Genomic DNA, 24,653 nt, shown 5'->3' with positions numbered 1-24,653 from the left:
GCGCTGTCCCTCAGCTCTTCAGCTCAAGGCTAGTGCTCTACCCCTTGAGTCACAGTGCCACTTCCGGCTTTTTTCTTTTTGCTTATGTGGTGCTAGGGAATCGAACCCAGGGCCTCAGGCATGCAAGGTAAGCACTCTACCACTGAGCCAACTTCCCAGCCCGTATCAGTGAGACTTTTTAAAATTTTATTTTTATTTATTTTTTGTTTATGTGGTACTGAGGAATCAAACCTAGGGCCCACTAAGCCACATTCCCAGCCCCTTTTTAAATTTTCTATTAAGATAGTATCCCAAAAAACTTTTTGCCTAACTGGCCTCAAATCTCAGACCTCTGAATCTCCTCCTCCTGAGGAGCTTGGATTACAGGTATGAGCCACCTGATCAGTGCTTATTTTATTTTTAATCTGAGTTTATTTTCCCTCAGGCACTTGCTAGTTTAGTTTGAGATTTTAAATCTCTAAAAGGATTTTTTCCTGTCGTATCCTTTCACGAGTTTAGTGAAATCTTCATTTATTCCTTACAAGGAAGAAGGGTATTCATTTCTGTTCTTATTTTTTTATTATTTTTATTTTTGTCGGTCATGGAGCTTGAACTCTGGGCCTAGGCGCTGTCCCTCAGCTCTTCAGCTCAAGGAGCACTCTACCACTTGAGCCACAGCACCACTTCTCATTTTCTGAGTGGTTCATTGGAGATAAGAGTCTCAAGGACTTTCTTGCCTGGGCTGGCTTTGAACTTTGATCCTCAGATCTCAGCCTCCTAAGTAGCTAGTATTATAGGCATAAGCCACCGACACCCAGCTGGTCTTAATTTTTTAATTTATTTCAAGATAATTTTTCCTATCCTTGAAATTTTTTTTTTTTTTTGTCCATTGTGGGGCCTGAATTCTGGGCCTGGACACTGTCCCTCAGCTCTTCAGCTCAAGGCTAGTGCTCTACCACTTCTGGCTTTTTCTGCTTGTGTGGTGCTGAGGAATCAAACCCAGGGCCTCATGCATGTAAGGCAAGCACTCTACCACTGAGCCACCTTCCCAGCCCCTTGAATGTTTGTTTGAAGATAATTTCATTTGCTGTGCTGCACTACTGTTTCCTTTTGCTACATGGTAGTTTGGAAGAATCTGGAAATGGTCATTACTTGAGCTATTTTGATTCTTGTTTTCTATTTGGTTTGAGCTAATCAGTTTAGGGAATGGAGCTCAGTGGTGCTCCATGTGTCAGTATAGTGAAAATACAGATTTGCTTTGGTTTAGGTTTTGGTTTTATTTTTTTCCCATTCCTGGGTCTTGAACTCAGGGCCTGGGCACTGTCACTGAGCTTCTTTTGCTCAAGCACTCTACAAATTGAGCCACAGTACCACTTCTGGCTTTTTCTGTTTACGTGGTAATGAGGAATCAAACCCAGGGCTTCATGCAGCTAGGCAAGCACTCTACCACTAAGCCATATTCCCAGCCCTGTTTTTGTTTTTTGTTTGTTTGCTTTTTAATGCAATGATTCTCAGAATCCTCAGAAGGCTTTCAAGTAGCAAGAAAATCAAAAGCATTTGATAATAATTCTAGGGCTGTATTTGCTTCTTTCACTCTTATTCTCTAACTGCTGTAGTTTTCTAGAAGATATAGGATGTGTGCTATTGCAACCTATTGCATACAGCTGTACAGAGATGAGAATCCAACTCTCCAGCCAAAGGTTTAAAGATATTTGCAAAACTGTAATACCAATCTTCTCATGACATTTTTGTTATGTAAAATATAGTTATTTTTCATCAAGAAATTAGTTATGCAAGAGGAAAAAAGAAAACAAAATGATTTGTTGTGGTTACATGTAAAAGGTTTGTTGTTGTGCATTCATTTATTGGTTCATTGATTTCTGTACTACTGGGCCTTGAATTCAGGCTTTGAGCTCTTGGATTTTTCACTCAAGGATGATGATTGACTACTGGAGTCACAGCTTCACTTCCCACTTTTTGCTGGTTAATTGGAGATGAGTCTCGTGGATTTTCTGCACAGGCAGGCTTCCAAATCAAAATAATCAGATCTCAGCCTGTTGAGAGGTAGGATTACAGGTGAGAGCCATCAGTGCATGGCTGTTTGTCCTTGTTTTTTTTCTTTTTGTAAACTAAGGATTACTTTTTCTATTCTGGGTTCTTTATGCTTCTATATGAATTATGGGATCAATTTTTCTAGTTCTGTGAAGAATGACAGTGAAACGTTGATGGGTATTATGGTCTGCCAGTCCATGAGCATGGAAGATCTTTCCACTTTCTGGAGTCTTTTTCAATTTCTTTCTTCAAGGCTTCATAGTTTTCATTGTAGAGGTTTTTCACTTCTTTGGTTAATATACAGATATTTAATTGTTTTTGAAGATATTGTGAATAGATTTGTTTTACTGATTCCTTGCTTAGTCTGTTCATTATTGGTATATAGAAAAGCTACTGGTTTTTGAGTGCTGGTTTTATGTCCTGCTACATTTCTTTTTTTGTTTTTTGTTTTTGGTCAGTCATGCTGCTTAAACTCTGAGCCTGAGCGCTGTCCCTGAGCTCTTCAGCTCAAGGCTAGCGCTCTACCACTTGAGCCACAGCTCCATTTCGGTTTTCTGGTGGTTTATTGGAGATAAGAGTTTCACAGATTTTTTTTGCCTAGGCTGATTTTGAACAGCGATCCTCAGATCTCAGCCTCCTGAGTAACTAGGAGTAGTCACTGGTGCCCGGCTACATTTCTGAAGGTATTCATCAGATACAGTACTTTTTATGGAGTTCGTAGGCTCTATTAAGTGTAGGATCATATCATCAACAAATAGGGATAAGTTGATTTCTTCCTTCTTAATTGAATTCCTTTTATTTCCTTTTCTTCCCTTATTGGTTTTTCTAGGAATTAAAAAACAAATTTAATAGGAATAGGGAGCTAGGATCTGGTGGCTCACACTTGTAACCCTAGCACTTAACCACCAGAAAGCAGGAAGTGGCACTTGGCTCAGGTGGTAGATTGCTACCCTTGAGCTGAAAAGCTGAGGAACAGTGCCCAGGCCCAGAGTTCAAGTACACGACTGACAAAAAAAAAAAAAATGTTGAATTTTGTCAAAGGTTTTATCTCCATCAGTTGAGATGATTATGTGATTCCGGTGTTGTTCCTCAGCTCTTCAGCTCAAGGCTAGCACTCTATCACTTGGGCCATAGCGCCACTTCCAGTTTTCTAGTGGTTTATTAGAGATAAGAGTTTCATGGACTTTCCTACCCTGGCTGGCTTTGAACCATGATCCTCAGATTTCAGCCTCTAGAGTAGCTAAGATTACAGGGTGAGCCACTAGCCCACAGCTTATTGTTCTTTATCTTGTGTATATAATGTATTACATTTAATGATTTACATATGTCAAATGATCCTTGCATCGCTAGGAGAAATCAACTTGATCTTTGTGTGTGTGTGTGTGTGTGTGTGTGTGTGTGTGTGTGTGCGTGCGTGCGTGCGCGCGCATGCGCACCTGAGTGTGTGTGCCAGTCTTGAACTCAGGTCTTGAACTCAGGGCCTGCATACTGTCCTTGAGCTTCCTATTACTCATGTCTGGTGCTCTACCACTAGAACCACACCTCTACTTCTGGCTTTTTTGGTAGATTATTGGAGATAAGAGTCTCACAGACTTCCCTGTCTGGGCTGGCTTTGAACTTCAATCCTCAGGTCTCAGCCTCCTGAGTAGTTAAGATTGTAGGCATGAGCCAACAGTGTCCAGTGATGTGAGATCTTTTTAATGTGCTTTTGAATTTAGCATGCAATAGTTTTATTTTGAATTTTTGCATTAATTTCTATTAAAGTGATTGGTATGTAATTCTCTTTTTTTGTTTGTCTGGTTTTGGAATTAATATAATACTGGCATCATATAATGAGTTTAGTATTGTTCCTTTCCTCTCTATTTCATGTAAGAGTTTGAGGAATACTGGTGTGCTTGTTTGTCTTTAAAGACTTGATAGAATTTGACAGTGAATCCATCCAGTTCTAACCTTTTCTTTTCTTTCTTTCTTTTTTTTTTTGGGGGGGGTTTCCAGTTGTGGGGCCTGAACTCTGGGCCTGGGTGCTGTCCCTCAGCTCTTCAGCTCAAGGCCAACGCTCTACCACTTGAGCCACAGTGCCACTTCTGGCTTTTTTCTTTATGTGGTGCTGAGGAATCAAACCCAGGGCCTCAGGCATGCAAGGCAAGCGCTCTACCACTGAGCCACCTTCCCAGCCCCCTAATCTTTTCTTTTCTCTTCTTTTCTTTTTTTTTTCTTTTTTTGGCCAGTCCTGGGGCTTGAGCTCAGGGTTTGGGCACTGTCCCTGAGCTTCTTTTGCTCAACGCTAGCACTCTACCACTTGAGTCACAGCATCACTTCCAGCTTTTTCTGTTTATGTGGTACTAAGGAATCAAGCCCAGAGCTTCATGCATGCTGGGCTCTACCACTGAGCTACATTCCCAGCCTGAATATTTTCTTTTTGAGGGAGATTTTTTATTACTGCTTCACTCTCAATGCTTGTTATATATCTGCTTATGTGGCCTACTAGGTCAATCTAGACATTTATTTAGAAATCATCCTTTTAAATTCTACTGTAAAGTTAACTGGGAATTTATTCATTTCTTCTAGATTTTCCAGTTTATTTGAATATAGGCTTTCAAAGTATTACCTCATAATTTTGTGGATTTCACTAGTATTTGTTGTGATATCACCCTTTTTTTTTTTTTTGGTCTGGTCATGAGGCCTGAACTCTGGGCCTGGGCGCTGACCCTCAGCTCTTCAGCTCAAGGTTAGCACTCTACCGCTTGAGCCACAGCGCCACTTCCGGCTTTTTCTGTTTATGTGGTGCTGAGGAATTGAACCCAGGGCCTCATGCATGCAAGGCAAGCACTTTACCACTGAGCCACCTTCCCAGCCCCGATATCATCCTTTTTTACTTCTAATTTTATTGAGTCTCTTTCCTCCTTCTTTTTTTTGTCAAATTAGCTCGGGATTTATCAATCTCTCTCTCTCTCTTTTTTTTTAATCGGTTGTGGGGCTTGAACTCTGGGCTTAGGCACTGTCCCTGAGTACTTCAGCTCAAGGCTAGCACTCTACCACTTGAACCACAACACCACTTCTGGTTTTCTTGTGGTTAACTGGAGATAAGAGTCTTACTTTCCTGCCCTAGCTGGCTTTGAACCACAATCCTCAGATCTCAGCCTTCAGAGTAGCTAGAATTACAGGCGTGAGCCACTGGCTCCCGGCTCAAATAGGTTTTGCAGTTTCCATTCCTGCCCTAATTTTTTTTTTAATTATTTCCATCTGCTAATCTGGGGTTGGCTTGTTGCTCTTTTTCTAGACGTTTGAAATGTATTATTAGACTATTTATTTGAAAGCATTCTGGTGGTTTCTTTTAGTCTCTCTGCACACTCACAGAGGAAAGGCTGTGTGAGACACAGGTGAGATTGCAAAAATCACTAAGCCACAAATAGCCCTGCTTGTACTTGGACCCTGACTTTCAAAACTCTGAAAAAAATTAGTTCTCATCATTTATGCCAACCATTTTCTGATTTTCTGACATCCTTCTGCAGCATCTTCTGCTAGCACTTTCTGAGCCATGCCATGCTCTGTCATAATGAACCATTGCAAGCCCTTTCTCGCCTTGGGCTGAGGGCTCAGTGTATATAACTGGCTTGGCAAAACCCAAACCCTAGTGAGAGCCAGTTCTCCTCCATCTACATCAGTGCTACAAATCATGGTTAAAGAAAAGCCACTGTCTTGACGGGACTGCTTTAAATTCATGACCACCTACCTCAGTGGGCACTTAACTTCCTAGCAATTATTCTACATTTTTCTAGTCCATTTACTCTCCTACACTCTGAGTTAATTACTTCCCATCTTTTCCTCCCTCTTCATGCATGGTCCCTTGTCTCCCTCTGCTGATGACCTTGCTTCTTACTGTTCCAGGGGAGGCCACCATAAAGACAGGCTCTCCCCAAGCTCCCGGGTCAGCTGCACCAATTTACCCACATCTGCAAGCGCTCAGCCCCTTCCCACTGCCTGTGCCTCTGAAGCCCTGCAATTCTCTTCAACTCTCCACACCACTGAGATCCAATCTCCAGGGGATAATTTCATCAACAGAGACACTAACTCAAGCTTGGGTACCTACTCAGTATTAGAGCATACACACGGGATCTGAGAAGACCTGGGTTCAATTCTCAGCACTGCAAAAAGAAAAAAAAATTAAAATTAGTAAAATAAAAAGATGCTGTCTTATCTGTAAGGTCAGCTCCTGGGTGGCTAGCAGACTCCACGCTCCTCGCAGCAAAGTCTCCACCCATTACCTGCGTTACCTAGGCAACTGGGACACCTGGAAGAGGTCACATCCGCATCCGCTGAGGTCACATCTGAATTTGATGTGGCCACACCTTTCCCTGCCCATACCCTAGATAATGCCTAGTGCAGGCCCAGGCGCTCTCTCTGTTTCTAGCTCCCACCCATACCCTACATAAGGCCTAGCCCAGGCCCAGACGCCCTCTTCCTCCCTTGCTCTTGCTCTTCTTTTCTGCTCTTGCTCTTCTTTTCTGCTCTTGCTCTTGCTGCTCTTTTCTTGCTCTCTCTGTTCTATTCTAGCTCTCTCTCTGCTCTTTTCTTGCTCTCTCTCTTTCCCAGCCACGTGGAGTGCCAACCTTGCCTGGTCCCAGCAGGTCTACTGAATAAACCTACCCCTTACCTGAATACCACGTGCGTGCTGGTGCAGTTCTTACTTGGCTACCTCTTTTTAAAAACCTAACATTATCCTTCCCACTCACTCACCCCCCCAAAAAAAAATAAAACCAACAATAAAAAGCAAAGCCAGGGTGGCTCACACCTGAATCCTAGCTACTTAGGAGGCTGAGATCTGAGGATCACAGTTCAAACCCAGCCCAGGCAGGAAATTCTGTGAGACTCATCTCCAATTAACCACTGGAAAACCAGAAGTGGCCCTATGGCTCAAGAAGTAGAGTGCTAGCCTTGAGCTGAATTACCAGGGACAGTGCCCAGGCCCCAGGACTGGCAAAAAAAAAAACAACAACAAAACTCACAGAAGCTGGGTGCCAGGGGCTCATGCCTGTAATCCTAGCTACTCAGGAGGTTGAGATTTGAGGATCCCAGTTTGAAGCCAACCTGGGCAGAAAAGTCCCCAGGAGACTCTTATCTCCAATTAGCCACTTGAGAACTGGAAATGGAGCTATGGCTCAAAGTGGTAGAGCACTAGCCTTGAGCACAAAAGCTCAGAGACAGCACCCAGACCCTGAGTTCAAATCCCATGACCAACAAAATAAATAAATAAATACATAAATAAATATCTAAGGGATGTGAATATAACTCAGTGGTAGAGCATTTGCTAAGGATGTGTAAGGTCCCCAGCCTTGGGGTGATGGGGGGAGAACTTGTTACTTGATCTTGGAGTGGCTTGCTTTTACTTCCTTTTGACTTTATTTATCCTCTTCCCACTGAAGCCTTATCTCAGCCACTCTATCTAAAATTACAGTCCCCAGTCAGATGTCAGTAGCTCACACCTGTAATTCTAGCTATTCTGGAGACTGAGACCTGAGGATCAGGGTTCAAAATCAGCCTTGGCAGAAAAGCCCATCAGACCCTTATCTCCAATTAATTACCAAAAAGCCACAAATGGAGCCCGGTGCTTATGGCCTGTAATCCTAGCTACTCAGGAGGCTGAGACCTGAGTGTCTCTAGCCCAAGCAGGAAAGTCTATGAGACAGTTATCTCCAGTTAACCATCAGAAAACTGGAAGTGGTACTGTGGCTCAAGTGGTAGAGCATTAGCCTTGAGCTGAAGAGCTGAAGAGCTGAGGGACAGTGCCCAAGCCCAGAGTTCAAACCCCATGACAAAAGAAAAAAAAAAAAACAAAAGGCCAGAAATGGTACTGTGGCTCAAAGTGGTAGAGCACTAGCTTTGAACATAAAAACTCATGGATAGTACATATGCCCTGAGTTCAAGCCCAAGACCAACAAAATAAATACATAATTACAGTCTCCTCCCAACTCCCACACACACACTGTCTCACTACTTCCCTTGCTTTGTTTTGCTCATTTGCATTAAGTGCTACCTAACATAAAAATTGTTACTTCTGAACTACAACCTCCTCCTGTTCTTTTTCCGCCTTCTCTTTCTCCTCCCCTTCTCCTCCTCCTCCTTCTTCTTTTCTTTTCTTTTTCTTTTTTTTTGGGGGGGGGTCTGGTCATGAGCCTGAACTCTGGTCCTGGGCGCTGTCCCTCAGCTCTTCAGCTCAAGGCTAGCACTCTACCACTTGAGCTGTCCCTCAGCTCTTCAGCTCAAGGCTAGCACTCTACCACTTGAGCCACAGCGCCACTTCTGGCTTTTTTTTTCTGCTTATGTGGTGCTAAGGAATTGAACTCAGGGCCTCATGCATGCAAGGCAAGTGCTCTACCACTGAGCCACCTTCCCAGCCCTCCTTCTTCTTTTCCTAGGGTCTCACAGTGTTGCCCAGGCTGACCTGAAACTCTATTAGCCCAGGCTGGCCTTAAAGATAGAAGAAAAGAACCTTACAATTCTTTTCTCAAATGTGTACAGTTATCCTTGCTCTGCTCCTGGCCACTTTGGTATGAGCTTCCTGCTCAGCCACACCCTCCCTGACAGTGATGGCTGACATCTGTAAAACTATCCCCTGCTGCTGGGGTCATTAACATTAAAACCCAAAAAGAAAGGAGCCCACTTGCTAATATGTCTCCTGTGTTTCTTGGAACCCTTCAGTTTCTTCTAGATCAAGGAGCTGGTTTGGAGCAGAGCAGATCAGACACATAACTGCTGCTTTTGTCAGATAACTTTTGTGATAAGTTATAGAGATTCTTATAGATTCTTGAGCACATGTTTATTTTTACTAATTTCAGGAGGTGTGCTAAGGTGTTGCAGACTCTGTGCTTTAGGGTTTTTGTTTTGTTTTGGTTTGGTTTTTAGTTTTTGGTTTGGTTTAGTTTGGTTTTTGCTAGTCCTGGGGCTTGAACTCAACGCCTAGGCACTCTCCCAGAGCTTCTTTTGCTCAAAACTAGCCCTCTACCACTTGGGCCACGACACCACTTCCAGCTTTTTCTGTTTATATGGAGCTGAGGAATCGAACCCCGGGCTTTATGCATGCTAGGCAAGCACGCTATCACGAAGCCACCTTCCCAGGCCTCTGGCTGGAGGTTTTTAGGTGTGTGTGTGTGTGTGTGTTGTGTGTGTGTGTGTGTGTGTGTGTGTGTGTGTGTATGCACTCCCAATCCTGTGGTTTGAACTCAAGGTCTGGTACTTGTTCTGTTTTTGTTTTTGTTTGGGGATTTTTTGCTCAAGGCTTGTGCTCTACAACTTGAGTCAGAGATCTACTTTAGATTTATTGGGTTTTTGTTTTTGTTGGTCATGGGGTCTGAACTCTGGGCCTGGGGCTGTCCCTCAGCTCTTCAGCTCAAGGTTGGTGCTATACCCCTTGAGTTTTTGTGTTTTTTTTTTGTTGGTCGTGGGACCTGAACTCTGGGCCTGGGGCTGTCCGTCAGCTCTTCAGCTCAAGGTTGGTGCTATACCCCTTGAGCCACAGCACCATTTCCAGCTTTTTCTGGCTTAATTGGTACTGAGGAATTGAACCCAGAGCCTCGTGCATGCGAGGCAAGCACTCTACCACTGAGCCACCTTCCCAGCCCACTTCTTGGTTATTTATTGGAGATGAGACTCTCCACCAATCGCCAGTGGCTCACACCTATAATCTTAGCTACTCAGGAGGCTGAGATCCAATGATCACAGTTCAAAGCCAGCCCAGGCAGGAAAAGTCCATGAGACTCTTATCTCCAATTAACCACCAGAAAAATAGAAGTGGTGCTGCGGCTCAAGTAGTAGAGTGCTAGCCTTAACCAGAAGAGCTGAGGAACAGCACCCAGGCTCAGAGTTCAAGCTCCATGACTGACAAAAAAAAAAAAAAAAATCAAGAGTTTCACAGACTTTTCTGTGCAAGCTGGCTTCCAGCTACAATCCTCAGATCTCAGCCTCCTGAGTAGCTAGGGTTACAGGCCTGAGCACTAGTGTCCAGCTTGTGTTCTCATTTTGATCTTATAAATAAACACATCTCCTACCCAAGTTGAAGCCCTTTTTCATGGTGTCAAGGTGTTAGAAGGCATGGCCTTTCCCATCTCAGTGTCACCTGGTGCCAGAGCTTCAGCCATAATGAACTACATTCTGTTCACCAAGATACCATCCCTTGCCTTCTGGTCCAGTGCACATGTCATCCCGCCCTCATCTTTCCTGATTGGACTAATAAACTCCTATTTAACAGGGAAACCAACAAATAAAAATAATAAAGCAAAGGAAAAGTTTAAAGATGCAGTAAGATGTACCCATCTTCTGCTGCTCCCTTTGTTCCATGAGGAAGCCAGATGACTGGGCTGGCTGTACCAGCCAGCCCCACAGTGTGGGTCACACAGCCCTTCTGAATGCTCTGGTTCTGTGTGAGATCTCAGAACCAAAAGGATTATCCACCCCAAAGACAAAAAGACTGTCTAAATGACTGGGAAAAGATCCAAAACAATTGAGAGGCCTTTGTTCGATTGCTGTTTTATGGCTTTTGTGTGTCAAAAATCCAGAGATTAAAACAACCTCTCCTTAAACAGTTCTTTCATTTCATAAAGAAGTTTCATAACTCTTAAGTAATAGACTCGTGTCCCTCCTGTGGGTCATAAAGAAAAATTCTTTTTTTGCCAAGTGTCAATGGTTCATACCTGGAATCCTAGCCACTTAAGGAGGCAAAGATCTGAGGATAGTGGTTAAAGCCAGCCGAGAAAGACATACCAGAAAAACTCTTACCTCCAATTAAGCAGCAAAATGTTAGAAGTGGAGGTGTGTCTGAAGTTGTAGAGCACCAGCCTTGAAAAAGCCAAGCATGAGTGCAAGGCCCTGAGTTCAAGCCCCATTACTGGCTTTGGAAAAAAAAAAAAGCTGTTTCTGACTGATTCTGGTGCAGGACCAATAAACCCCTCTAGATCCATCCTGTCCCAGCTTAATTTCCACAAATAAGCACCACCATTAAAAGGTTTTAATGTTTCATCCAAAATGGATAAGTTCCTGTGGCCAATAGCCAATGTAATTATAATAAATGTTGTATTAATCCTTAGGACATTTCCCTGAGTTCAATACATCACTATATCTTAATCTTCCGCTATTCAGTTGCTCAATTACCCAATTAGACTGTTGGTGATCATTTATTGGGACTTATTTCATCTGAGCCTACTTTTGGTTCCCAAGGAATTGGCCTGGCTTATATGATTATGGGGATATTATTCTGGTTATGCACCACTTCTAGTCTCTCCCCTAAGCAAAATTATAAAACCTCAGAGAAACAACTGAAATGGAAAGGTTTTGGACATTAATTTTCCCAATATATGGCATTGCCAGGTCCATTAAGAAAAATTATCTAACATTTCAGAACAAGTTAGTAATGTCACATCTATAGCCTAGAAGATATTATAACAAAAAAGTTCTCTGCTATCTAGTGTATAGGGCTCACAGGATGTGTTTTCAAAAGGACTTGTGCTTAAAGGCACATTAATACTGGTTATGTTTCAACAGATCTACACTCATGTCCTTGATAAGGACCATGAGAAACTCAGGGAAATCTCCAAGGGCCCAAAAAAGAAACAGAGAACTGAGATCAGTGACGTAGAAACCCAAGGTACCATGGGAAAGGGGGAATACCAGAACCCTGGTGCTTTGGGGACTCATAGGCACTCTGGAAATTAAGAGACAAGTCTTGGGCTTTGATCCAGAGCAACCTGGTCCTCCTGTATAAGCACTGGCCCCAAACAGCTATCAGACTCCAGCAAGCATGGGAGACAGATCTAGGATTGTTGGGAGGTTTTATTGACAGAAGCATGGTCCTGGGTGGCAGCAAGACCAGCTGGATCTCTGCGATTGGGCCAGAAGGAGAGCATATACTTCATCCAAGTCAGAATGTACCTGGTTGATCTTACTATCAATAAGTCTAGCCCCCTTCCTGGAGCCAAGGTATAACTGTAAAATGCGACATACCACTCTAGTGGTTTTGTCTATTTATAGATTGCTGGGAACTACACAGGAAAAATCAATGTGGTTACTTTGGGGGCAATACAGCCATCATGACTCAAGATGGTTGCAAGTCATATCAGGCTGAATCCATACAAGCCTAAAAAACGGCAAGGTGAAAATTGGGTGTGAAGATGCATGCCTATAGCCCAGCATTCAGAAGGCAGAGACAGGAGGATTATGAATTTATGGCCAACCTGGGCTATATAATGGGTTCTAGGCTTGCTAGATTATATAGCAAAACCTTATTTCAGAAAACCAAAAGAGGGCTGGGAAGATGGCTTAGTGGTAGAGTACTTGCTTCGCATGCATGAAGCCCTGGGTTTGATTTCTCAGCACCACATACACAGAAAAAGCTAGAAGCTCTGGGTGCTGGTGACTCAAGCATGAAATCCTAGCTACTCAGGAGGCTGAGATCTGAGGATCTCAGTTCAAAGCCAGCCCGGGAAGGAAAGTCCGTGAAACTCTTATCTCCAATAAACCACCAGAAAACCCGAACTGGCACTGTAGCTCAAGTGGTAGAGTGCTCGCCTTGAGCTGAAGAGCTGAGGGATAGCATCAAAGCCCAGAGTTCAAGCCCCCCGACTGACAAAAAAAAAAAAATGCTGGAAGTGGTGCTATGGCTCAAGTAGTAGAGTGGTAACCTTGAGCAAAAGAAGCTCAGAGACAGTGTCCAGGCTCAAAGTTCAAGCCCCAGGACTGGCAAAAACAAAAAACAAAACTGGGTTCTGGTGGCTCATACCTGTAAGCCTAGCTACTCAGGAGGCTGAGATCTGAGGATAATGGTTCAAAACCAGCCTGGGCAGGAAAGTTTGTGAGACTCTTATCTCCAATTAACCACCAGAAAACCAGAAGTGGCGCTGTGGCTCAAGTGGTAAAGTGTTAGCCTTGGGCTGAAGAGCTTAGGGACAGCGCCCAGGCCCAGAGTTCAGGCCCCATGACCAACAAGAGAAAAAAAAGAAAAAGAAAAAGAAAGTAAATCTACAAGTAGAGCACTTTCTTAGTATGCTCAAGTCCCAACCCCATACACCAACCACACACACACACACACACACACACACACACACACACAAGTAAATCTACCTCCCAAGGAAATAAACCATGAGATAGAATCAGAAAACAACAAGAATCAAACAGATTTAGAGTTTACAAATCAATATAATTCACCATAAATTAAAGAAGAAAGTCTAAGATCATCTCAGTAAAAGCAGAAAAAAGCATCTGACAAAAGTCCAACATTTGTTAAAAAGTCCAACACACGTGGGCCATATGCATAATGGGAGAGTATACACTTAGTATGCATGAGGCCGTGGGCTCAGTTCCCAGCATCATAACAAACAAGAAGAAAAAGTACCATAACACTTTTGTTGGTGTTTTTTAAGGGTTTTGTTGTTGATGTTGTTGTGCTTCCTTTTTAGAGATAGTGTCTCTGTGTCTAAACCTTGAATTTGAGATCCTCCCTGCCCTGGCCTCCCACAAACCAGGAATACAGGCCTGCACCACCATACATGGCTGCCAATATCCTTTTAGAGAAAATTAATATGGTGGAGCATATGTTTTACCGTATGTATAACCATTTGTTTTAATATACGATAATTAAGACATGAGGACATTAGTACAGGCTCAGTCAGAGCCTGGAAGAATACCCAAGCAAGCACATGTGGTCACCAGATACATGGCAGCCCTTGCTCAGAAGAGATGAAGGGAAGGTGGTCTCTTCAATAAAAGCTTCTTTCTACAGATCTGTATGAACAAAGTGAAGTTGGACTCCTAGATCATACCATGAGGAACATCATTTGCATGTGATTTATCATTCAGGTTCCAGTGAGGAGAAAGAAATCATATCAATAATTTGAACATGGAAGATTTAGCATAAAGAATCACTAACTAATATGATCTGTAGTATATTTCCAAGCCAGAGTGGGTTTGGATGTTCCTGTGTCTCCTGTTGAGTTTGGGAAGGAATTGTCTGATTTGGACAGAAACATATTTACTATCAAAATGGTAACTGTCACAAGTAACTGTCTTTTGTTTTTTCTTATTCCTTTTCTGTTTTAATTCATTTCCTTCCTTTCCTTTTTATGTATATGACAATAACATCTCCTTCTGATGATCAGTTCAGGGTTTAATGCCAGCCTAGAGAAGACAAATCTGAGAGATTCTTCTCTCCAATTAACTAGCAAAAACCCAGAAGTAGAGGTGTGGCTCAAATGGTAGAGGGCTAGCCTTGAGTGGAAAAAGCCGAGTGAGAATGTGAACCTAGATTCTCAGATCTCAGCCTCCTGATGAGCTAGGATTCCAGGCATGAGATACTAGCACCAGTCTCTACTTGTGAGTTTCTGCCACTAGCATTTGCTGGCTTCTACTTCGTGCATACGCAGTCTCTGAGACATAAATTTCTGTGCATGGGGTAGGCACTGGTCCCTGAAAGGAGCGTGTGCCTAGGTCAGGAAAGCAGAGGCAAATGTTCATTAAGGCCACTGTTATCATTTGAATGGCTTTGTGTTCAGAATTGGATGGATAAATGCCATTATCACAGATCAGGTTAATCATCAGAGAAGGGAATTAGTTATCCTAGGAATGGGTACATGGTAAAGGAACAATTCACATGAAATCATTTGTTATATATAAGACAGTAAGAAGACCCTCACCAGATGCAACCCCTCTATCTTAGGCTTCCCAGACCCTAGAACAGCAAGCCAAGCATTTCTTTCATTATAAGTTACGGTCTAAGTAGGATGCTGGTGCCTCACTGTAACCTGAGCTACTCAGGCACCTGAGATCCAGAAGATCAAAGTTCAAAGCCCCAAATCCTCAAGACTCCATCTCTGATTGACCAGAAAAATACTGGACTACATGCATAACTGAAGTGGTACAGTGCCAGCCGGGCATGCAAGCTGAGGGAAGTATGAGGCTCTGAATTCAAGTCCTGGAACTGGCCAAAAATAAAATAAAAACATAAATTACTAATCTGTGGTATTCTATTACAGCCATCCCCAAATGGACTAGATTAGCCACTCAGTTAGTGATGTGGCCAGTGGTAGCCCTAGAAAGTCTACTCACAAGAGCTAGGGTACAGTTTGGTTAGAAAGGGGATAGGCCTTTGAATGATGTGTGTTGATAGCAGATCTGCCTCTCTGGCTTTCTTTGTTTCCTGTCTGAGGTGAGCCTCATTTTACTACCTGCTCCTGGCCATGATGTTCCACCTTACTGCAGCCCAGAAACAATGGAGCCAAGTGACCGTGCTCTGAAACCATGAAACCAAGAGCCCATATAAATGCTTCTTCCTTTAACTTTTCTCCAGTGTTTGGTCACAGTGATGAAAAATCTAAGCCATGCATGTCCCTAAAAGTCAAATTTCTGTATCTATGCTTATACAATTAGACAAGATTATTGTTTTCCAAAATGGTGGTTCAATTTACACACCCACCATCAATGTATAAGAGATCTTTACCATTTTCATTGGAAATGATTGTCACAATTGTTTGTTGTTGTTTTTTGGGGGGGGTGTTTGTTGGCCATAGGGCTTGAACTTAGGGCACTGCCCCTGAGCTCTTTTGCTCAAGGCTACCACTTTGAGCTACAGCTCTCCTTCCAATTTTCTGGTGGTTAATTGGAGATAAGAGTCGCAGAGACTTTCTTGTCCAGATTGGCTTTGAACCACAATTCTCAGATCTCAACCTCTCAAGTCACTAGGATTACAGGCGAGAGCCACCAGCACTCGGCAGTCAGTTATTTTTTGCCAGTTTAATGCATGTAAATGGTACTTTGTTCTACTGTTCATTTGCTTCTTTGATTATTAATAAAATGGAACTTTTTCATCAATTTATTAATCATACGTGTTTCCTTTTCCAAGACTTGTCTTTTGCCAGTTTTTCTATGAATTACTTCCTTTTTTCATACTGTTTTATAGATGATATTTATATATGCTAGTTATTAGTGCTTTATTGGTTTTATGGTTGTAAATACTTCTCCTTTCCTGCAACTTGTATTTTTATTTCTTCTAAGGGGTTATAAATAAACAGGACCAATATAGCCATTAAAGATTATTTTATTGATGCTATGAATACTATTATGCCAGACAATTTTATAAAGATCAGAATTATGATATACTATGATCACCAGTATTCTGATTTATATTATTCAAATTGTAATAAACACTCTTCTCTTTAAAACAACACAAAATTCTTCTTAAAGTATCTAAATACCTACTGAACATGCTTTCTCTTAAAAATCCCATGCACTAGGGCATGTAGCTCAGTGATAGAGTACTTGACATAGCTCAAAGTCTTGGATTAAGCCCCAAACCAGATCACATTTACTTTAAATACAATAATTTTATATTCAAATATTCTAAAGTTCTGGCTCAATGCTTTATTTATTTATTTTTTTGGTCAGTCAAGGAGCTTGAACTCTGGCCTTGGGCACTGTCCCTCAGCTCCTCAGCTCTTCAGCTCAAGGCAAGTGCTCTACCACTTGAGCCACAGCACCACTTCCTGTTTTCTGGTGGTTTATTGGAGATAAGAATCTCATGGAAAGCTGGGTGCAGGTGGCTCACATCTGTAATCCTAGCTACTCAGGAGGCTGAGATCTGAGGATGGAGGTTCAAAGCCATCTCAGGCGGGAAAGTCCGTGAGACTCTTATCTCCAATAATCCACTAGAAAACCAGAAGTGGCGCTGTGGCTCAAGCGGTAGAGCGCTTAACCTTGAGCTGAAGAGTGCAGTGACAGCACCCAAGCCCAGAGTTCAAGCACCATGACCAACCAAAAAAAAAAAAAGAATCTCATGGATTCTTGCTTGAGCTGGCTTTGAACTGTTATCCTCAAATCTCAGCCTCCTGAGTAGCTAGGATTACAGGTGCGAGCCACTGGCGCCCAGCTTGACTCATTGCTTTTGTGCACACAAATAGCAACTTTTAAACAATCGTTACTATAGCATTTTACTTGTGAACTATTAAATATATGGTTAAGCTGTGGGCTGGTGGCTCATGACTGTAATCCTAGCTACTCAGAAGGCTGAAATCTGAGGATACTGGTTAAAAGCCAGTCTAGGCAGACAAATCCATAAGACTCTTTAGCTCCAATTAACCAACAAGAAAACAGAAGCAAAGATATGGTTCAAGTGATAAAGCACCAGCCTTGAATGGAAAAACTAAGGCAGTATCTAGACCCTGGGGTCAACCTTTAGCACTAGTACAAAACAAAATATTATTTATTTATTTATTTTTTGGGTCCGGTCGTAGGGCCTGAACTCTGGGCCTGGGTGCTGTCCCTCAGCTCTTCAGCTCAAGGCTAGCGCTCCACCACTTGAGCCACAACACCACTTCCAGCTTTTTTCTTATGTGGTGCTGAGGAATCGAACCCAGGGCCTCAGGCATGCAAGGCAAGCACTCTACCACTGAGCCAACTTTCTAGCCCCACAAAACAAAATAAAAACAAAAAAAGGGCTAGGGTCATCCATAAATCCAGATGACTACACATTGTCTGTACACTAATTCTGATTATATGAAGTTCAAAACTAGGCAAAACTCCTGTGTATAGTTAAAAGTCAGGTGAACAGTTGCCTAGGGAAGAGAGGGAGGATAGTGGTTGAAAGATGATACTAGAGAGGCATCCATCATTCTGGATGATTATTGCTAGGAACTGAGTGCTATGCCCTTCCCAAAACATGCATGCTGAGGCCTGTTCCCCAGTATGATCATATTAGGGAATAGTGCCACTGGGGTGTAAGAGGTTACATGAGTTCATGAGGGAGGCCCTTATGACAGTATTAGTGCCCTTACACAAAGAGGCCCAGGCTGCAGGGCTTGCTCATTCATTGCCTTTGATGTTTGAAAACCCAGTGAGAAGGTAGCCTTGTAAGCCGAGAAAAGAACTCTCTTGCTCCAGGACCTAGGCTTACAGGCACTTGATGTTGGGACTTCCAGGCTCGAGAACTGTGAGAAGCAAATGCCTGTGGTCAGCCATGGGGCTTGAACTCAGTACTTGGGTGTTGATCCTAAGCTTTTGTGCTCAAGGCTAGAGCTCTACCACTTTGAGCCACAGCTCCACCTCTGGTTTTGGGGTAGTTAATTGGAGGTAAGAGTCTCATGGACTTTTCTGCCCAGCTGGCTTCGAACCGTAATCCTCAGATCTCAGTCTCCTAAGTAGCTAGGATTATAGGTGTGAGCCACCAGCACCTAGCTGTGTTATTTAAGCCATCCAATGAAGGCATCTGTTAAAGTAACCCCAACAGACGAAGATATCTAAGTTTATTCAGATGTGTCCAAGTTGCAATGATGCATAATATGTATGATTAATGTCCTTTTCTGCATGAATTATTTACTACAATATAGTTCATTAAACTAAGGTCCTCCTAAGTTATTTGCACACAAAATAAAAAGTTCCCTAATCACAATAAATCAACTTTTTAATGTGTCTAATTGGAAGATAAATCTTACTGTGATTCATAAATTAAACACATTATATCTGACCAAACATCTAGGCAATTTTTCCAAGAGAAATTTAGGTTAAGGAAAATGCAATTGCTTTTAGGTGCTTAGAAAAAGTAGTCCAAGCAAACCCCTGATACTCATTTTTTTTTTTTTGGTCTGGTCGTGGGGCTTAAACTCTGGGCCTGGGCGCTGTCCCTCAGCTCTTCAGCTCAAGGCTAGTGCTCTACCACTTGAGCCACAGTGCCACTTCCAGCTTTTTTTTTTCTGCTTATGTGGTGCTGAGGAATCAAACCCAGGGCCTCATGCATGCAAGGCAAGCGCTCTACCACTGAGCCACCTTCCCAGCCCCTGATACTAATTTTTAACCAACTGCCTCTAATTCTTATCATATCAAAGAATATGATAAAAGCATTCACCATTAACAAGAAACCTTTAACTCACCTGTTCTTTTACTCTTCATCCCCTGAGCTGCTGGGGGATCAAATCCATGACTGCTAAGCTACAACCAGCCTTTTTGTATGTGTGCTGATCCTGGGGCTTGAACTCAGGGCCTAGGTACTGTCCCTGAGCTTTTTTTTGCTCAAAGCTAGTCTTCTAGCACTTATGCCACCACTCTATTTCTAGCAGTGTGTGTATGTGTGTGTGTGTGTGTGTGTGTGTGGTTAATTAGAAATAAGAATCTCACAGACTTTCCTGCCCAGGATGACTTTGAACTCTGATCCTCAGACCTCAGCCTCCTGAGTAATTCACAGGTGTGAGCCACCAGTGCCGGGCTAAACACCACATTTGGGGAGGAAGCATTCCTGGGGCTTAAACTCAGGGCCTGGCTTGAACTGGGCACTGTTCCTGAGCTTCTTTTGCTCAAGACTAGCATTTTACCACTGGAGCCACTGCACCACTTCTGGCTTTTTCTGCGTATGTGGTTCTGAGGACTCAAAGCCAGGGCTTCATGCATGCTAGGCAAGTCTGCCACAAAGCCACATTCCCAGTCATCACACAGCATTCTTTTTTTTTTTAATCTGTCGTAGGGGACTCTGGGTCTGGGCACTGTCCCTCAGCTCTTCAGCTCAAGGCTAGCGCTCTACCACTTGAGCCCCAGCCCCACTTCCAGCTTTTTCTGCTTATGTGGTACTGAGGAATTGAACCCAGGGCCTCATGCATGCAAGGCAAGTACTCTACCACTGAGCCACCTTCCCAGCTCCTTACACAGCATTCTTATGAAAGCATTTTCCACTCTATTTTATTGACATATATTAGTTGTACAGAGAAAACTTCATTGTGGTGTTCTGCTTTCCTCTCTAAATGCTAAGTTCCTGGTAAATACTGTCCCTTGGATTGGTTCAGCCTACCATAATCTGCCTCATTCAGACTGATTGATAATGCCTAAATTCTCAAAGCCTCCATGAGAGGGCACTACAATCCCATGTCTAACACCAATTGGTGGCAGAATGGGTCTGAGCACTCCCCTGGGGAATCTTCCTCTTCCTGTCCAACCTACCCACATGTTTCCAGATGATTATGGCTTATACTAGTCACCTAAGAAGGAAACAGGTGACACAGAAGAGGAAGGAAGTAGCACCCTATCCATTGCCCTCCTCTCCTGCCCCCGACCCCAGGGCAGGATGTTCCCACGATCTAGGCATTCTTTCATGATCACAGATGTGATCATGGCAGATGTGTCAGTGTGTGGATTTGATGGCACTAGACCCTGCCAATGCTCCGGGGAAAGTCTCAAGGTTGAGTTGGATCAACCATGGCAGCCTCATCTCATGATCAGGTTTTGTGTAGATCTCTCTCTCTCTCACTCTCTCTCTCTCCCTTCCTACCTCCTCTCTTTTCTCTCCCCCTTTCCTTCTCCCTCTCTCCCTCCTTCTGCCCCTTCTTCTTTCTCCCCTTCTCTCCCCTTTTCCCTCTTCCTCTCCCTTTCTCCTTTTCCCATCCTTCTCTCTCTCTTCTCTCTCTCTGGTCCAAGTCTGGGACTCCAACTCTGACATCACTTTTGCTCCTTGGCTGACACTCTACCTCCTCAGCCATGCCTCCAACGCTTAGACCTACTTCTCCTGGCTTCATCATCTCTACCTCTTCTCCTCTCCCCTGTCCTCTTCCTCCCTCCCCACCCCTACCATCCTTCCCACCCATCCCACCCCGGGACCAGCTGTTACCACTTTCACTCCAAGGCTGTTATATCAAAGGCATCATTAATCTCCGGTTCAGCCACGGTGGGGAATGGCATGGGGGCTCAATGCTTTCAGCACAGCTACTTTATCTTAGGAAAATAATCCATATGTCAAATACAAATAACCCAGTGTTACTCAAACCCTAATTCAGCCACATGCATTGCCACTTAGGTCCTATCTAAAATCCCACATCACCTACCAGTCTGTGCCCTCAAGACTATCAACCATAGCCCTGACATCAAGACTTCTGTGATCCATTGTCTAGTGGTGGCATGCTTCTTGGTACCCACAGTGTCTTCACAGAGCTGTTGGCAGAGACGGGAAGTCAGAGAGAAGTACAGAAGCATGTACTTAAAAGTAGAGGGAGTTGGAGGGCTGGGAAGGTGGCTCAGTGGTAGAGTGCTTGTTTTGCATGCATGAGGCCCTGGGTTCGATTCCTCAGCACCACATAAGCAGAAAAAGCTGGAAGTGGTGCTGTGGCTCAAGTGGTAGAGCGCTAGCCTTGAGCTGAAGAGCTGAGGGACAGCGCCCAGGCCCAGAGTTCAGGCCCCATGACTGAAAAAAAAAAAAAGTAGAGGGAGTTGGAAAGCCCACGAGAACAGACTCACAGGTGCAAAGAAGACACAAAAGGCTGACTCCCCATGGCCACCACTAGCTGTGCTAAATGGGTCACCAGGAACCCACCAAGGCAAGACTCATAAGCTGGCTGTTGCCTTCAGCACCCCCCCCCCCTTAGATTAGGCCTGGGAGGTAGACGCTAGATTCTGAGGGTAAGGAGCTTAGATCCAACGTGACAGCTAATCACTCACACAAGGTCTTTGTCTAGGTCACCAAGCCCTGAGCACCCAGCCCCCACTCACCCCCTGTCTCCTCTGTTCTTCCCACCAGGTACTCAATGGACAAATCCCCAATCCAGTAGACCACCAGGCCCACGGCCTGGGGTGAGCAGAGGAACCAGTATAGACTCTTCCAGATCCTTTCATCACCACCTACCAGAACGGTGGGAGAATACTAGGAGGTGAAAGACATCCAGCAGGGTCTAGGATGTCAGTTGGCTCTGGAGGACTGGAGAACTTGAACTTCCCATTAGAATGTCTGAGGAAAGCTCTGTCTGATGCCAGAGAAACATTCTCTTCCCTGAGTTGGGAGGCTTTGTGGGGGACAGTGGTCCCTCTTTCTCTGGACAGTCTAATCTATATATAGGACCCCTGAGAGTTATCAAGAGAGAATCAGGACTTTTTTGGGAGTAATAAAAAGACTTTGGGGCTGGGAAGGTGGCTCAGTGGCAGAGCGCTTGCCTTGCATGCCTGAGGCCCTGGCTTCGATTCCTCAGCACCACATAAGCAAAAAGAAAAAATGCCGGAAGTGGCGCTGTGGCTCAAGTGGTAGAGCGCTAGCCTTGAGCTGAAGAGCTGAAGGACAGTGCCCAGGCCCAGAGTTCAGACCCCACGACCAGACCCAAAAAAAAAAAAAAAAAGACTTTAAGAAGCCCAGCCACACCCTCAAGCTAGCCTGCGTGGTTGCCATGGGAACACCCCAGCGCCTCCAGAGGCAGCTGCTGGTCTTTGAAGTAGGGATGGCCAAGGCAATGATCCTTAGAGCCAGGCGGGTTGGGGTGAGAGGTCAGGGCTATGTGGGAACATTCCTCTGTGGGAACAGGGCTGGGGGCTGATGGCCCTGAGTTCTCTACTCCCACTTTCCTGGCTCACCCCTGACTCCACCACTCCCTGGCTCTCCACAGTCTTCTGCTGCTCCCTGGACAGAGTCAGTGTCAGGAGCCAGTGGCACAAGTAGGTAGGATCCGCTTGTTCCCTCAAAGGAGGGCTCAGGGAGGTTCTGGTGAGGGGGACAGGTGTGAAGATTTGGTTTCAAAGTTCTGGTGGCGAAGAGTCCACACTCAAGTGTAAGGGTGCAGGTTTGTCTACCCTAAACATGACATGGGGCTTTAGTGGGGCTAAGGAAGTAAGGACCCAAAAGTAAGGGCTCAGGTAGAGATTCAGCTTTAAGGGACTAGGGATAGTCCAGATAAGGGTTTGGGATCTGTACTGGTGTCTACCATTAGTGATGATTTATTACTAAGAACAATTGTTAAAGTACTAGGCTTCACATGAATAACTTTGTGTGTGCTAGTACTGGGGATTGAACTCAAGGCCTAGGTGCTGTTCCTTAGTGTTTTCATTCAAGATTAATACTCTACCACTTGAGCTATAGTTTTACTTTTGACATTGGAGATAAGAACCTCACAAACCTTCCTACCTTGTCTGGCTTTGAACATCATGAGTAGTTAGGATTACAGACCACCAGCACTCAGCAATGAATAACTTTTTTTTAAATTTAATTTTATTTTATTTGTGAACATACTGTACAGAGGGGTTACAATTACATGGGCAGGAAATGAATAACTTTTTAATGTATAAATTCAAAAGGATTTGAAGCTGCCTTTACTTTTTGCTTATTAATTAAAGAAGACTTATGATCAATTACTTTCTGACTCACCTCTTGAGAGGTTGGGTTTTTTTGAATCTATAAAAAAGGATATAATAATAGGATCTAGCTCATAGTCATTGTGAGGATTAAATGAGAAAAGAAATGTAAAGTTTTTAACACAGAAAGTACTTGATAAATAATAGCTTTCTAAAAAGTAGGCTTAGTGGCCAGGTGACAGTGGCTCACACCTATTAATCCTAGCTACTCAGGAGGCTGAGATCTGAGGATCACAGTTTGAAGCCAGCCCAAGCAGGAAAGTTAGTGAGACTCTAATCTCCAATTAACCACCAAAAGGCCAGAAGTAGAGCTGTGGCTCAATTGATACTAGCCTTCAGCACAAAAGATCAGGGAAAGTGCTCAGACCCTAAATTTAAGCCCCAGGAAAGGCAGACACACACACACACACACACACACACACACACACACACACACACACACACACACACACCAGAAGAAATAAAAGGAGGACAGGTGGAGGAGGGAGGGAGGGAGGAAGGAAGGAAAAAAGGAAGGAAGAAGAGAGGAAGAAAGGAAGGAAGGGAGGAAGGAAGGAAAGGAAAAGAAGAGATAGGCAGGGTGCCAGTGGCTCATGCCTGTAATCCTAGCTACTCAGGAGGCTGAGATCTGAGGATCATGGTTAAAGCCAGCCTGGGCAGGAAAGTCTGTGAGACTTTTTTTCTCAGTCGTGGGGCTTGAACTCTGGGCTTGGACACTGTCCCTGCGCTCTTCAGCTCAAGGCAAGTGCTCTACCTCTTGAGCCACAGCACCACTTCTGGTTTTCTAGTGGTTTATTGGAGATAAGAGTCTCACGGACTTTCCTGCCCAGGCTGGCTTTGAACCGAGATCCTCAGATCTCAGCCTCCTGAGTAGCTAGAATTTCAGGCATGAGCCACTGGCACCCAGCTACTGTGAGACTCTTATTTCCAATAAACCACTCAGAAAACTGGAAGTGGTGCTGTAGCTCAAGAGGTAGAGTGCTAGCCTTGAGCTGAAGAGCTGAGGGACAGTGCCCAGGCCCAGAGTTCAAGCCCCATGACCAATTAAAAAGAGAGAGAGAAAGAGAGTGAGAGATAAAACTAAGCAAGATCACCAGGAATTACATAGAACCAGTGACCAGCCAGCAAGTGTATTCTGTTCAGGACCCAGTGGCTCTTCAGGGATGGATCTCCTTCTTCCTTAAGGGCTGTATGGGGAGAAGGAAACATTCCACATGGGAGAGAAAGAGAGGATGCTGCCCATCACACTGTCTCCATGCTAAAAGCCTGCAGCTCTCAAGCTCTGTAGTATAAGCAGCAAAATCAATTTGTTCCTTAATTTTGTGTATTTGTTTGTGTGTGTGTGTGTGTCTGTCTGTATGCATGTGGGGGGAGGGGTAAGTATGTCTGTGTATGTATTTTGTTGGGTTTTTTTAATTTTAATTTTTATTGTGAAAATACTGTACAGAGGGGTTACAATTACATGGGCAAGATAATGAGTACATTTCTTATCAAGCATTGTA

The 24,653-nt window shown here is 43.8% G+C and overlaps 1 protein-coding gene across 1 annotated transcript in view; it reads right to left on the bottom strand.

The window, feature by feature from the left end:
* Positions 1–24,653, bottom strand: part of Klf17 (Kruppel-like factor 17) — a 60,959-nt gene that overhangs the window by 20,061 nt on the left and 16,245 nt on the right. Inside the window, exon 4 of the mRNA XM_013016786.1 lies at positions 21,529–21,657. Within this exon, the coding sequence (XP_012872240.1) occupies positions 21,529–21,657 (129 nt within the window). The remainder of the gene's footprint in view (positions 1–21,528; positions 21,658–24,653) is intronic.

This window comes from Dipodomys ordii, unplaced genomic scaffold (genome assembly GCF_000151885.1).
Source record: "Dipodomys ordii isolate 6190 unplaced genomic scaffold, Dord_2.0 Scaffold33, whole genome shotgun sequence".
NCBI lineage: Eukaryota > Metazoa > Chordata > Mammalia > Rodentia > Heteromyidae > Dipodomys > Dipodomys ordii.
Note: the sequence above shows the minus strand (reverse complement) of the source record. Positions and strands in the feature narration are given on the sequence as shown.